Raw genomic sequence first — 16,038 nt, forward strand, 5'->3', positions numbered from 1 at the left:
AAATTTTATTTACCTTAATGACAACTTTAATCCATTGCTTATAACAATAAATTTACAACGATATACACATCCAATTTCTGTTCTTCCATCCCTTTGTTGAAATGAATTTCTGTTTTTCCATCTCTATTATCGAAGTGTATTTTAAACCACACTATTTTTTTATAGCATTTGAATCGTATGCTAACCATTCTGACCCAAAACCCGATTTACATAATCGTAATCCTGTCATAGCGAATTATTTTATTCCTATCGAAGTTAACACTTATGAATGACAAACACACAATCCTTAATACGTTTGAAATTCATTCGATGCTTAAAAATAAAAAAATAAATAAAAAATTAAAACCACCACGTCAAAATTGTTGTCCCTAAAATCCTGAGTGAAACTAGATAGTATGTTTTGTCTGAGAAATGACGTCACACTAGATACGTCATAAATTGCATAATCAAGTAAATGAAAATGGTATATACGGAAAGCTGGTAATATATTTTAAAGAAGAAAAAAATTATAATATATAATATAACGATAACATGCATGATGCGTCCCAATAAATTTCAAAGGTCAAATATAAGAACATGTTAATCGGCGCGTAGAAAAAGAACATACTTATGGTTAGATCACGGTCACGTGATGTACTGCCAGATATCAACTAGTTTATCTTACCCTGCTTTATTTGGTCAATGTTTGCAACAGAGGCAGGATAAATAGAAATATTGAGTTCATGAACCTATGATATTTTATTTGAGACACGTTCTGAGAAAACTGGGCATAATGCTTGTGCGTAAAGTGTCGTCCCAGATTGGCTTGTGCAGTCTGCTTTTATGGTATTTATAGTTTATGGTATTTATAGTTTCAAGGAAGACCCTCCTTACCGAAAATCAAGTTTAGACGGAAAGTGTTGTCCCTTATTAGCCTGTGCGGACTGAACCAGCTAATCTAAGACGGCACTTTACGCACATGCATTAAGTCCAGTTTTCTCAGAACAGAACACATTTGTAGTCAGTTGATAATTGTCATTCAGAGTGATACAATCTGTGCTGGAGAAGAACAAACTTCCGGGAGCCATTTGCTCATTGGTGTGTGGAGGAGCAGATATTGGGTAAGTTTCAAACAAAATGGGCAGGCAATATTGACAGTTTTCTGTGAACTATTATATAAGAAGTAAGCTCCCTTTGAAAAAATGGTGAAAAGGCTTAAATATGACTGAGACAAGCCTCATGATCTGTTTTATATTCATTGAAAGAAGCACTTTTTACCATGATAGCATGAACACTTATATTATTATTTCTGAGAGTAATAGAAAGTTTCAGGCCCGCCTTTATAAAACCAAGATTCTTAGCAAGCCCTGTGCAAAATATGACAATGTGATGTTTTGATTATTTTTGTCACTGGTTTCAACTTCTTAAATGTATCAAATATGCATTCTTTTTAGATGTGCTTGCTTATGTTTACTAGGCATGTAAAACCAATTATTAGATCAAAATTATGTGAGCTATTAAACATTATTTCATGTGCAGGAATTATACCCAAGTATTGCAAGTTGTTTGTAAGCAAAAAAAGGAAACCAATCTAACAAATTTGTCACCATGATCAATTTATGGTCAATGTTTAATAGGGCAATGGCGGAATTCTGTAATCATCATGGACTATATATTTAAAAACACTTTGTGACTCTTAACAGAAATATAACAATGTCAAAAGTTTGAAAAAAAAAAATCAGTATAATTAAATATTAGCTTAAATTTGATTTGTGGTATTTACACTCTTGTTCTGCTATACTTTCCAGCACTCTGATTGCTAAGGATGAAAGACTACCACTGGTTTCCTTTACTGGAAGTACTCAGGTAAACATTAGCAGACTTTATTTATGAGTACATTATAAGTATTCATGTTAATAAAAGAACCTGAAAGTGAATCGTCAGGATAATGAGCTGCCTCTTGCAAATATAGGTATTATGCCAAATGAGTGAAGTCTAGTCAGGAGCAACCCTGTCTGCTATCAAGACACGCAAACTTTGGTGGTCTCCTAAGGGGATATTAGAATTCTCACCAGTTAACATGGATTCAGGGAAATACCTGTACCTTTACTATATCCATATGTCATTTGTCCCCTTTTTCGATAATGCAGCTCATATTTCACTTGAGTTTGCTTGTTCCTTATATGTTAAAAAATCTGTATATTTGTCAGGAACAAGCTACTAGTAACATTTTCAGGCCATACAGTCACTAATGTGCATTGTAACATTTTATTCACAAACTTAATGAGGTGGAGAGGGTCATATAGACTTGCCCTTGTCTGTCCAATTTTCTGTCGCACCCAATTATTCATTGCGCATAACAGAAAAACAGTTGTTGCTGAAGGTTTGAAACTTTGCAAATATATTAAGCAGTATTTGGGCATGCTTACCTCTTTTTCGGTTTAGATTTTTGTACAGAACCAGCAAGAGTTATGGCCTCTTATTAGGCAGAAAACTTATTTAAATCACGATAAAATAAACAAAAATTACTGCTTATTAGCTGAAACTTTACATTCATGTTGACCACCATTTGAACGTAGGCAGCACCCTTTTGGTACATGTATACAGGTTTTCAAAACAAATGATGTAGTTAGCACTCTTTTTATATACAAAAATTAAAACAAATCACTTGTTTTGCGCCTAACTAAACAAAATGTTGCTTCTAGAGGGCTGAAACTCTACAAATAGGCCGTGCTCTGTGAAAAAGGGGTGTTATACACGTGCGTAAAGTGCTGTCCCAGATTGGCCTGTGCAGTCTGCAAAGGCTTATCAGGGATGACACTTTGCGCTTTTATGATATTTTTCGTTTCATGAAAGTCTTTTCTTAGCAAAAATCAAGTTTAGTTGGAAAGTGTTGTCCCTGATTAGCCTGTATAGACTGTACAGACTAATCTGGGATGGCATCTTACACACATGCAATAAACCCCCTTTTCGCAGAGCACAGCTGAAATATATTAACCAGCATATGCACTTGCTCACACACATATTTTGGTATGGATATTTTGTACATAACTAATGTTTCTGGGACGTTCCTATTAAGCACAATATTTCATGTGTTAATTTGTTTTGAATGTTACTAAAAAAGTATTTCGGCTAATAGGCTGAAACTTAATAAAACATAATAACTGGGTGTGTGGGGAATCTGTGTCTGACAGATTTTTTGTTGTGTCTAGTGTGTTGGTTTGGTTTGTGATTTTGTGTTTGTTCATTATGCCTTTATTTGCATTTTAGATTGGCCACAAAGTATCGATGATGGTTCAAGAACGATTTGGCAAGTTTCTGTTGGAGTTGGGTGGTAACAATGCAATCATAGGTGAGTTTACATGTAAACAGTATACATGTGCTACCCCAAGCTTCCCTTCTAGGAACTGAAGGCTCTATAAGAATTTATACTGTTACTAATTAGTTTGCTCACTACAAGTTGCTTGTTCCTACAAAATTATTATTTGAACATGAAATAAAAAGTGTGCATGTAAAAAAGATCAACATATGAATCCAGCATGTCACACATAAATCTTTTGTCCCAAGATGGAAGAGCAAGATCACACTAAAAGGACACATTCTTGTATGTGCATGCCATAGCTTGCTGGGCTGTAGTGTTCTCATTTATCGGGTATTTTAAAGGAGCTTTCACATATAATGACTCACAAAGCGGCATGTCAGACACAGCCCCTGTATCTTTTGCTTCAAGGTAATGGTTGCACTTAAAAAGGTGGAATTTTATATTTCACCATAATTCAACTTGTCTTGACTTAACTTCATAATTTATCAGACAAGTTCTAATAACTTTCCACCAATGATCATGGTGTGAAGAGCAAAACACTTCCTAGTCTGTGCCCATGTTCCAAGGCCAAGGCTACACTTCAAGGTTGAACATGGCCACAAAATTCAGCTTGAACAGATGAAATTTCATCATTAATCAAGATGTTGTATAATAAATTACAATACATTGTAAACATTTTGAGAAAGTATGTTTTTGTGAACTTGGTTTGTAACATATTTTATAGGGCTATACTGTATTGGATGTATGGATGTATTGTTTGTTTCGATTCTTTTTGTGTTTAACAGTATTTTATTAATATAATAACAGTCGGTTCACTAACTCATACTTATCATGGCATAGTCTAGTGGATGTCAGTGGTTAGCCTGTACTCGGCCCGTTTAATTATAACAGCAGCTGACAACTGCCTTACTTGAATGATATGTAGGGGAGGTAAGCCCGTACAAATGATATCATAACATCTACATTCTGCCTCCACCTGAACTGCACTAGCTGACTGCGATTAGTTTGATGTAGTGAGTGAAAGGCTATAATGGTATGCATGTTGCAGTGAACAGTGATGCAGACCTGGACATGGTGGTGAGAGCCTCTGTGTTTGCCTGTGCGGGCACGGCTGGGCAGAGGTGCACCACTACCAGAAGACTGGTGAGAAATATAATAATTATGAGCCTTGCTCTGGGGAAACTAGGCTAAATGCATGTGCATAAAGTGGCATCCCATATTAGACTGTGCAATCCTCACAGGCTAATAAGGTATGACTATTTCCCCCTAAACTCGATTTTCAGTTAGAAGAGACTTTCTTTTAACAAACAATTCCCTAAAAAACGGAATATATTGTCCCTGATTAGTCTGTGTGGACTGCTTAGGCTAATCTGGGATGACACTGTGTACACACTAGCCCTGTTTTTCAGAACGGGGTCATATTTTGAGTTTTTTAATCTGTAAAATTTGTTTAACCTATTTCAATAAATGAATGTAAATTTTAGTCTTGTGTTCATTATTAAAAGGGTTATGTGCATCTTTATGTGAAAAGTAGTTTTTAAAAAAACTTAATTTTATAACTGCATAAAATCATTTTTTCTTCTACCAAATAACCCTGTTTCAATTATTGGTAAAATGTCCTTTTAATTCACAATGCTGGACAAAGTTTGCTGTCAATTTCATTTACTTATTCACTGTTAAACATGTTATATTTGAACACTGTGATAGTGTAAAGCCCTAATTGGAGTGGCATATGATTGGCATTATGGGAAAATACTTAAATCTCATGTGTAAGCATCCTTTTATGAAACAATGACTTCATTGATAGAGTTAGGGGGGGGGGTCATCACTTAATAAGGCATTCTAATGCATTATTTTGATATGGTTCACAGGTCATAGGATTAAATACTATCTAGTGAGCTAATTTTTCTGCTTAACAGTGTTTGAGTTACTGGTTGTTATGGAATCACTAGTACACAATGTGTAATTTATATAATGTTACACATTGCCTCAAAATGTGTTATTGTGCACATCTAAGTGATGCTTATACTGGCTATTGTATTATTGCCACAAAAATTACCTTTGTATTATCCCTGCCAAAGACAGAGGGATATAGAATTTTTGTTGTCTGTCCGTCCGTACATCCGTCTTGTCAATTTGTCCGTCTGTCACAATTTATTTTTGGTGTGGAATATCAATGCAACGAATATGCTTGGTTTACATGTATTATTGCCACTAATACCAGTTTAATCTTGTATGATTGCCACAAAAATTAGCTTAACATTGTATTATTGCCAATGTATAATTTATTATCACCAATTATCTTAATTCTAAAATGTGTATTTTCAGATCCTCCATGAGACAGTCCATGATGAGGTGATCAAGCGACTGGTGAGGGCATATGGACAGCTGAGAATTGGAGACCCATGTGAACGTAAGCTTCTATAAGACATCTTGTGAAATCTTAAACTTGTAGTCCCTTAGAAAGTTAAATTCAATTAAAGACCGTTCTTACTAGATTCAAGTTTTTAAGGCTTCATTTCCAACCCTTACTGATGAGAAGCAAACAGCATAAAACCTGAACAGACTGCGAGTTACTCGCAGACTGTTCTGCTTTTATGCTGTTTGCACTTAGCCATTTCAACTAAGGCTCTGAGTGGGAAAGGTTTAATATCATGGTTGAAGCTAAACGAGAACTCTGTTGGAAAAGATGTTAACTCATAACCAAGAGTTTGGAGTTTAAATTTAATTGAGTAATGACGAATGTTCGCATGGATAGTATTGCATCATACATGTGACACAAAGGGTCAGTACTTTCTCGCCCAATATTATTTTTCTGACACTGCATCACACAGTACTAGGTCAGTACCATCTCGCCCAATATTATTTTACTGACACTGCATCACACATTACAGGGTCAGTACCCTCTCGCTGAATATTATTTGACTGACACTGCATCACAGAGTACTGTGTCAGTACCCTCGCCCAATATTATTTTACTGACATTGCATCACACAATACTGGGTCAGTAAGAAGCTAGATATGTAATATTTTTAACCAGGTTTTCCGAAGGAAAAAACTTTTATTAGATTGGCGAATGTCGGCGGGCAAGCGGGCTGAACAAGCTTGTTCTGGCCATATCTTTGTTGTTCATTGTGAGATTTTAAAATCATTTGGCACACATGTTCACCATCATTAGACGGTGTGTTGTGCGAAAGAATTACGTCGATAGCTCCAAGATCAAGGTCACACTTTGAGGTCAAAGGTCAAAAATGGCCATAAATGAGCTTGTCCGGGCCATAACTATGTCATTCATTGTGAGATTTTGAAATCATTTGGCACATTTGTTCACCATCATTGGACGGTGTGTCGCACAAAAGAATTACGTCAATATCTCCAAGGTCAAGGTCGCCACAACTAAAAATAGATTTATTTGAAACAAATGTGGTAAATGAAAAACAATCAGTTCAGTTTGAGTTGTCTCCCTTTATTGATTATAATCATGCTATCTAAATTTTATCATAAATGCAGTGCATTCATTAGTCCTCTATAAAATATGTGAACTTAGTACAAGTGAACACTTGCTCTTGTCCCATTGTGCAAATTAACAGATGCAAACCAATTGTCACAAATTGTATTAAGCATATTAGCAGATATGTTCCATGGACATCTTGGCCTGATTATCTGGCCAATTTTTTTAAATGTTAAGAAATATAGCTGAGGCAAAAAAAAATCATATTTAAATAAAGTTTGTATTGCAAATTACATATTGGATGAACAATGTGTAAAAATCACCAACATTGATAATATTGTGATAAAAAATTAATTGCGCAATCATTTATTTTAATGATGATATTAGATATCAGATAATAAGACCTTACCTTGTTGTTCTTTAGAAAAACTTAAAGATCTCAGTGCTTTTGTGGCTGAAGTCTCAGCCTAGGGATCAGCAGGTCATTGATTTGATTTCCAGTCTTGGCTTGTTTTTATGTCCCCCCACTATAGTAGTGGGGGACATATTGTTTTTGCCCTGTCTGTTGGTCTGTTGGTTTGTTTGCGCCAACTTTAACATTTTGCAATAACTTTTGCTATATTGAATATAGCAACTTGATATTTGGCATGCATGTGTATCTCATGGAGCTGCACATGTTGAGTGGTGAAAGGTCAAGGTCAGAGGTCAAGGTCAGAGGTCAAATATATGTGGCCAAAATCGCTCATTTTATGAATACTTTTGCAATATTGAAGATAGCAACTTGATATTTGGCATGCATGTGTATCTCATGGAGCTGCACATTTTGAGTGGTGAAAGGTCAAGGTCATTCTTCAAGGTCAGAGGTCAAATATATGTGGCCCAAATCGCTTATTTTATGAATACTTTTGCAAAATTGAAGATAGCAACTTGATATTTGGCATGCATGTGTAACTTATGGAGCTGCACATCTTGAGTGGTGAAAGGTGAAGGTCAAGGTCATCCTGCAAGGTCAGAGGTCAAATATATGTGGCCCAAATCGCATATTTTATGAATACTTTTGCAAATTGAAGATAGCAACTTGATATTTAGCATGCATGTGTATCTCGTGGAGCTGCTTATTTTGAGTGGTGAAAGGTCAAGGTCATCCTTCTAGGTCAAATATATGGTTCAAAATTGCTCATGTAATGTAACTTCTGCAATATTGAAGCTAGCAATTTTATATTTTTTTGATATTCTCTAGGCGAAGATAAGAGAACATTTCATATATATGTAGTGTAAAATAATACTACATTTTTTACAAAGAAAATAAGATCAGAAATATGTTATTATTGTTGAAATTGTAAAATTAACGTATAACATTGCGTGATGACTATGTTTGAACCTCATCCATGTGATATTCTCATGAAATATGTAATTTCCTGTTTATTTAGATTAAATGTTCTTGAAAATGATGTGTGTTTTATGTGTACTTCAATGCATACTGTTACATTATTTTATATGTATGTTGATGACGATGAAAATAAATTTCTGTTCTGTTCTAAGACTTCAAGTACTGGGGCGACCCTGGAAACAGACTCAAGAATGTCTCAGTGGACTTTAGAGTGTTAAAACTCAGACTTTTTTACTTTTTAGCTCACCTGATTGCTCAGGTGAGCTTTTGTGACCGGTCTTTGTCTGTTGTACGTCCGTCTGTCTGTTAACATTTGTTCGTAAACACTCTAGAGGCCACATTTATTGTCTGATCTTCATGAAACTTGGTCAGAAGCTTTGTCCCAATGAAATCTCAGTAGAGTTTGAAACTGGGTCTTGCCGGGTCAAAAACTAGGTCACTAGGTCAAAAAAAGAAAAAACTTGTAAACATTGTAGAAGTCTCATTTCATGCCCAATCTTCATGTAACTTTGTCAAAATGTTTGACCTAATGATATGTTGGTTGAGTTCAAAAGTGGTTCCAGTCCATTGAAAAACATGGCTGCCAGTGGGCGGGGCAGTTTTCCTTATTTGGCTATAGAGAAATCTTGTAAACACTCTGGAAGTCACAATTTTTGCCCAATCATCATGAAAGTTGGTCAAAACATTGGTTTTATTGATTTCTCGGACGAGTTTGGAAATGGTCCAGATCGGTGAAAAAACATGGCCACCAGTGGGCGGGCATTTTTTTCTATATGTATATAGTGAAAACATGTCAACACTTTAGAAGTCACATTTTTGGCCCAATTTTCATGAAATTTTGTCAGAACTTTTGTTTCCTAGATACGTGAGTTAAGTTTGAAAATGGTTCCGGTCCGTTGAAAAACATGGTTGCCAGGGGGACAGGGCAGTTTTCCTTATACTTATATAGTAAAAAGGCTTGTTAAACAATCATGAATTAAGGTCATGTAACATGCGAGACAACTCTTCTAAATATTGCATTTAAGTTTACAGTAGTTACTCCCCTTTGATTATTAATGTTTTCATAATAATACAGTGTAGATTTATGTATCATTTATGCGTTAATTGTTATTCGAGGTTGGATGTTTTTTTTTAGCTCACCTGATTGCACAGGGGAGCTTTTGTGACCGGTCTTTGTCCGTCGTCCGTCCGTCCACATTTGTTCGTAAACACTCTAGAGGCCACATTTATTGTCCGATATTCATGAAACTTGGTCAGAAGATTTGTCCCAATGATATCTCGATCAAGTTCGAAACTGGGTCATGCTGGGTCAAAAACTAGGTCACTAGGTCAAAAAAAAGAAAAAGCTTGTAAACACTGTAGAAGTCACATTTAATGCCCAATCTTCATGTAACTTTGTCTAAATGTATGTCTTACTGATATGTTGGTTGAGTTTAAATGTGGTTCTGGTCTGTTGAAAAACATGGCCGCCAGTGGGTGGGACAATTTTCCTTATATGGCTATAGAGAAACCTTGTAAACACTCTAGAAATCACAATTTTGGCCCAATCATCATGAAAGTTGGTCAAAACATTGGTTTTATTGATATGTCGGACGAGTTCGAAAATGGTCCAGATCGGTGAAAAAACATGGCCCCCAGTGGGCTGGGAATTTTTCTCTATATGTATACAGTGAAAACATGTGAACACTAGAAGTCACATTTTTTGCCCAATTTTCATGAAATTTGGTCAGATTATTTGTTTCCTTGATACGAGAGTTGAGTTGGAAAATGGTTCCGGTCAGTTGAATTAACATGGCTGCAGCGGGGGGCAGTTTTCTTATATTTATATAGTAAAAAAAAGCTTGTGAACACTCTAGAAGTCACATATTTTGCCCAATCATCATGAAACTTGGTTGACAGATTGGTTTTATATATATCTCAGATGAGTTTGCAAATGGTCCCGATGGGTCAATAAACATGGCTGCCAGGGGGGTGGGGCAGTTTTCCTTATGTGACTATATATGGAGAGAAACCTTGTGATTAAACACTATGGAAGTCACATATTTTGCCTAATCATCGTGAAACTTAGTCAATACTTTGGTTTTATTGATTTCTTGGACAAGTTGGAAAATGGCTCAGATCGGTGAAACACCCTTTTTAACTTGCCTGATTGCTCAGGTGAGGTTTTAGGATTGGTCTTTGTCCGCTGTCCGTCCGTCGACATTTGGTTTGTTAACACTCTAGCATTCACATTTCTCAAGCATTCTTTATAAAAGTTGCTGAAAGATCTCAGTCAAGTTTGATAATAGGTCACCATTTCAAATCTTACAAAAACAAAAACACTCCCTACGCCAGAGTTTTGGTTCAATAATGATGAAACTTGACCAGGATGTTTGTCTGGTCAATATCTAGGTCAAGTTTGACATTAGGTAAAGATTGAACTAACCGACTCCTCTCAGGTGAGCGAACTAGGGCCATCTTGGCCTTCATGTTATGCATTGGAGCTAAAATAAATACTGGTAGGTATAAACTTAATTTAAAAGTTGAGGAATCAGATCCATAAAGGGGCTATGAGATATTATATGTATATATGCTGAGAATACAAAGCTTTAAAGCCCCAACTCACTGTACATAATTGTGTTGCTTGCAGCCGGTACCCTGTATGGCCCACTCCACACCAAACAAGGCGTAGAGAACTACAAGAAGGCGCTAGACGAAGCGGTCAAGCAAGGAGGCAAGATAGAGTGTGGAGGCAAGGTAAAACTGCCAGGGTTAGAGTGTGGAGGCAAGGTAAAACTGCCAGGGTAGCACTCTGTAACTACATTATATCGGGGTCAGTTATATCGTGATGTCCAATATATGCAAATCAGTTCCCATACATAGAGTGGCATATTCTTCGTGTGTTGTATCTTATTTTTCCTGTGAATATTATATTATGAATATATATTCAGAGACTGTCATTCCTTTTGTTATTTTGTTTTATAGGTCATAGAAGGACCTGGGAACTTTGTGGAGCCAACCATAATCTCAGGCCTGTCACATGATGCCACGATTGTTCACACTGAGACCTTTGTGCCAATTGTATACATCTTGAAGTTCCAGGTTTGAGTTAACATTTATGTCTCTGAAATATCCCAAACCTGATCAGCATTTCAACTTATTATTGTAATAATTAGTGCAATTTTGAATGGTCCTCTTCAAGGAAGAGGAGAATATTGTTTTGCTGGATGTTGGTCGGTCTGTCGGTAAACCAGTTTGTTTCCGATCAATAACTCATCAACCATGAAATTCTTGTTTATGGAGGTTTTTTATTTTATCATATGTAGATTTTTTTTTAGGAAATATATTATGTTATATAACCTACCTAATGTTACTCAGAAACGTTGAATTTTCAGTTCAGGGAGAAGTGCTTATGTGCTTCAATTTAATTGTAAAATATGAGGTTTTGATATGGTATTAAAATGCATTTTCAAATTTAAAAGGTAATTGTCCTTTGGTAACTAATTATTATATACTGGCCTGTTTTAATTAGGTCAAGGACCTTTACAAATAAATTGTATTGTATCCCTGGTCAAGTCTTGTATTTTAGAAAGTTACTAAAAAAAAGATAACAGATTCCTAGAAAATGTATTAAGTTGTCACATTTACTTAAAACTCATTTAAATATTATTATACAAGGCATGTATTTGATGTGAACTGGCCAGTGGTGGACGTGAATTAAAATTGTTTGACTTTATTTTACATTGTTTGCCTCTGTCATATGCAGACTTTGGATGAAGCTATTGCCTGGAACAATGAGGTGAAACAGGGCCTTTCCAGCAGTATCTTCACCAAGGACATTGGCACCATCTTCAGATGGATGGGGTACGTAGCTCTAGTGGCAGTTATACATTGATACGTTTGAGAAAACGGGGTTTAATGTGTGTAAACTGTCATCCCATATTAACCCGTGAAGTCAGCAAAGGCTTATCAGGGCTGACACTTTCTGCTTTTATGATTTTTGTTGTTTAAGAAAGTTTCTTCGAAGCAAAAATCCAGTTTAGGCAGGAAGCGTTGTCCTTGTTTAGCCTGTGCAGACGATAAGCTAATCTGGGATGACTTTTTAGCTCACCTGATTGCTCAGGTGAGCTTTTGTGACCGGTCTTTGTCCGTCGTATGTCCGTCCGTCCGTAAACATTTGCTCGTAAACACTCTAGAGGCCACATTTCTTGTCCCATCTTCATGAAACTTGGTCAGAAGCTTTGTCCCAATGAAATCTCTGCCAAGTTCGAAACTGGGTTGTGCCTGGTCAAAAACTAGGTTACTAGATAAAAAAAGAAGAAAAACCTTGTAAACACTGTAGAAGTCACATTTCATGCCCAATCTTCATGTTACTTTGTCAAAATGATTGTCTTAATGATATCTTGGTTGAGTTCAAAAGTGGTTCCGATCCGTTGAAAAACATGGCCGCCAGTGGGCGGGGCAGTTTTCCTTATTTGGCTATAGAGAAACTTTGTAAACACTCTAGAAGTCACAATTTTTGCCCAATCATCATGAAAGTTGGTCAAAACATTGGTTCAATTGATGTCTCAGACGAGTGTGAAAATGGTCGGGATCGGTGAAAAAACATGGCTGCCAGTGGGCGGGGCATTTTTCTCTAAATATATATAGTGAAAACATGTGAACACAGTAGGTCATATTTTTAGCCAAAATTTTCATGAAATTTGCTCAGAACATTTGTTTCCTTGATACGGGAGTTGAGTTCAAAGATGGTTCCCGTCAGTTGAAAAACATGGCTGCTGGGAGGGGGGCAGTTTTCTCATTATGCCCTCCCCCCCCCCTTTCGAAGAAGAGGGGGTATATTGTTATGCTCATGTCGGTCCGTCTGTCCACCAGATGGTTTCCGGATGATAACTCAAGAGCGCTTATGCCAAGGATCATGAAACTTCATAGGTACATTGATCATGACTCGCAGATGACCCCTATTGATTTTCAGGTCACTAGGTCAAAAGTCAAGGTCACGATGACCCGAAATAGTAAAATGGTTTCCAGATGATAAGTCAAGAACGCTTATGCCTAGGATCATGAAACTTCATAGATACATTGATCATGACTCGCAGATTCCCCCTATTGATTTTCAGGTCACTAGGTCAAAGGTCAAGGTCACAGTGACCCAATGCAGTAAAATGGTTTCTGGATGATAACTCAAGAACGCTTATGCCTAGGATCATGAAACTTCATAGATACATTGATCATGACTCGCAGATAACCCCTATAGATTTTCAGGTCACTAGGTCAAAGGTCAGGGTCACGATGACCGGAAATAGTAAAATGGTGTCCGGATGATAACTCCAGAATGCTTAGGCCTAGGATCATGAAACTTTATAGGTACATTGATCATGACTCGCAGATGACCCCTATTGATTTTCAGGTCACTAGGTCAAAGGTCACGGTGACCCGAAATAGTAAAATGGTTGCCAGATGATAACTCAAGAATGCTTATGCCTAGGATCATGAAACTTCATAGGTACATTTATCATGACTCGCAGATGACCCCTGTTGATTTTCAGGTCACTAGGTCAAAGGTCAAGGTCACGATGACCCAAAATAGTTAAATGGTTTCCGGATGATAACTCAAGAAAGCTTATGCCTAGGATCATGAAACTTCATAGATACATTGATCATGACTCGCAGATGACCCCTATTGATTTTCAGGTCACTAGGTCAAAGGTCAAGGTCACAGTGACTAAAAGCAGTAATATGGTTTCCAGATGACAACTCAAGAACGCTTATGCCTAGGATCATGAAACTTCATAGATACATTGATAATGACTCGCAGATAACCCCTATTGATTTTCAGGTCACTAGGTCAAAGGTCACGATGACCCAAAATAGTAAAATGGTTTCCGGATGATAACTCAAGAATGCTTAGGCCTAGGATCATGAAACTTCATAGGTACATTGATCACGACTCGCAGATGACCCCTATTGAATTTCAGGTCACTAGGTCAAGGTCACGGTGTCCTGAAATAGTAAAATGGTTTCCAGATGATAACTCAAGAACGCTTATGCCTAGGCTCATAAAACTTCATAGGTACAATGATCATGACTTGCAGATGACGACTATTGATTTTCAGGTCACTAGGTCAAAGGTCATGGTGACCTGAAATAGTAAAATGGTTTCTGGATGATAACTCAATAACGCTTATGCCTAGGATCATGAAACTTCATAGGTACAATGATCATTACTCGCAGATGACCCCTATTGATTTTCAGGCTACTAGGTCAAAGGTCAAGGTCACGGTGACCTGAAATGGTAAAATGGTTGCTGGATGATAACTCAAGAACGCTTATGCCTAGGTTCATGAAACTTCATAGGTATATTGATCATGACTCGCAGATGACCCCTATTGATTATCAGGTCACTAGGTCAAAGGTCAAGGTCACAGTGCCAAAAAACGTATTCACACAATGGTTGTCAAGGTCACGGTGACTCAACTTAGAAAAATGGTTTCCGGATGATAACTGAAGAATGCTTACGCCTAGGATCATGAAACTTCATAGGTACAATGATCATGACTCGCAGATTAAATAATGATGAAACTTGACCAGGATGTTTGTCTGGACAATATCTAGGTCAAGTTTGACATTTGGTAAAGATTGAATGTACCAACTCCTCTCAGGTGAGCGAACCAGGGCCATCTTGGCCTATTGTTATGCATAAGCACTGAAACCCCTTTTACAAAAGGGAGACTTGTTTATTTTATGCATGTTCATATGCATACATAAGGCATTTTACATATGTTTATGTTTTGTCATGTGATAAGCTGATCATTGATCATTAATAAAGAATGTTCCATTTAGCCTGAAACTTTTGATTTAATGGAGCTAAAGTAAAAAGGTTTAACTAAGAGCAAACAAAGTGTTTTTAACTCACCTGAATGCTCAGGTGAACTTTTGTGACCGGTCTTCGTCCGTCGTCCGTCCGACCGTCTGTAGTTTGTCCGTCCACATTTGTTCGTAAACACTCTAGAGGCTACATTTATTTCCGATCTGCATGAAATTTGGTCAGAACTAGGTCACTAGGTCAAAAAAAGAAAGGACTTGTAAACACTGTAGAAGTCACATTTCATGCCCAATCTTCATGTAACTGTGTCAAAATGTTTGCCTTAATGATATGTTGGTTGAGTTAAAAAGTGGTTATGGTCCGTTGAAAAACATGGGCGGGGCAGCTTTTCTTATTTGGTTATAGAGAAACCTTGTAAACACACTAGAAGTCACAATTTTGGCCCAATCATGAAAGTTGGACAAAACATTGGTTTTATTGATATCTCGGACGAGTTCGAAAATGGTCCAGATCGGTGAAAAACATGGTTTCCAGTGGGCGGGGCATTTTTCTCTATATGTTTATAGTGAAAACATGTGAACACTCTAGAAGTCACATTTTAGGCCCAATTTTCATGAAATTTGGTCAGAACATTTGTTTTCTTGATACGAGAGTTGAGTTAAAAACTGGTTCCGGTCAGTTGAATAACATGGCTGCCGGGGGGTGCAGTTTTCTTATATTGATATAGTAAAAAAAGCTTGTGAACACTCTAGAAATCACATTTTTTCCCCAATCATCATGAAACTTGGTGAAATGATTGGTTTTATATATATCTCAGATGAGTTTGCAAATGGTCCCGATCGGTCAAAAGACATGGCCGCCAGGGGGGTGGGCAGTTTTCCTTTTGTGACTAGAGAGAAAAGGAACACTTAAGAAGTCTCATTTTTTGCCTAATCATCGTGAAACTTAGTCAATACATTGGTTTTATTGATTTCTCTGACAAGTTGGAAAATGGCTCAGATCGGTGATACACACTTTTTAGCTCACCTGATTGCTCAGGTGAGGTTTTAGAATTGGTCTTTGTCCGCCGTCCGTTCGTCCACATTTGGTTT

The 16,038-nt window shown here is 37.0% G+C and overlaps 1 protein-coding gene across 2 annotated transcripts in view; it reads left to right on the forward strand.

Annotated features, from left to right (window-relative positions):
- The window catches only part of LOC127880145 (alpha-aminoadipic semialdehyde dehydrogenase-like), a 59,268-nt gene that overhangs the window by 31,313 nt on the left and 11,917 nt on the right, over nucleotides 1–16,038 (forward strand). Inside the window, exons 8-15 of one of the 2 annotated variants that reach the window (XM_052427382.1) lie at nucleotides 1,023–1,100; nucleotides 1,788–1,845; nucleotides 3,250–3,331; nucleotides 4,350–4,444; nucleotides 5,630–5,714; nucleotides 10,772–10,911; nucleotides 11,107–11,223; nucleotides 11,888–11,985. In XM_052427382.1, the coding sequence (XP_052283342.1) occupies nucleotides 1,023–1,100; nucleotides 1,788–1,845; nucleotides 3,250–3,331; nucleotides 4,350–4,444; nucleotides 5,630–5,714; nucleotides 10,772–10,911; nucleotides 11,107–11,223; nucleotides 11,888–11,985 (753 nt within the window). The remainder of the gene's footprint in view (nucleotides 1–1,022; nucleotides 1,101–1,787; nucleotides 1,846–3,249; nucleotides 3,332–4,349; nucleotides 4,445–5,629; nucleotides 5,715–10,771; nucleotides 10,912–11,106; nucleotides 11,224–11,887; nucleotides 11,986–16,038) is intronic. The other variant, XM_052427383.1, reaches the window with a different exon arrangement.

Source organism: Dreissena polymorpha, chromosome 4 (genome assembly GCF_020536995.1).
Source record: "Dreissena polymorpha isolate Duluth1 chromosome 4, UMN_Dpol_1.0, whole genome shotgun sequence".
NCBI classification, from domain to species: domain Eukaryota; kingdom Metazoa; phylum Mollusca; class Bivalvia; order Myida; family Dreissenidae; genus Dreissena; species Dreissena polymorpha.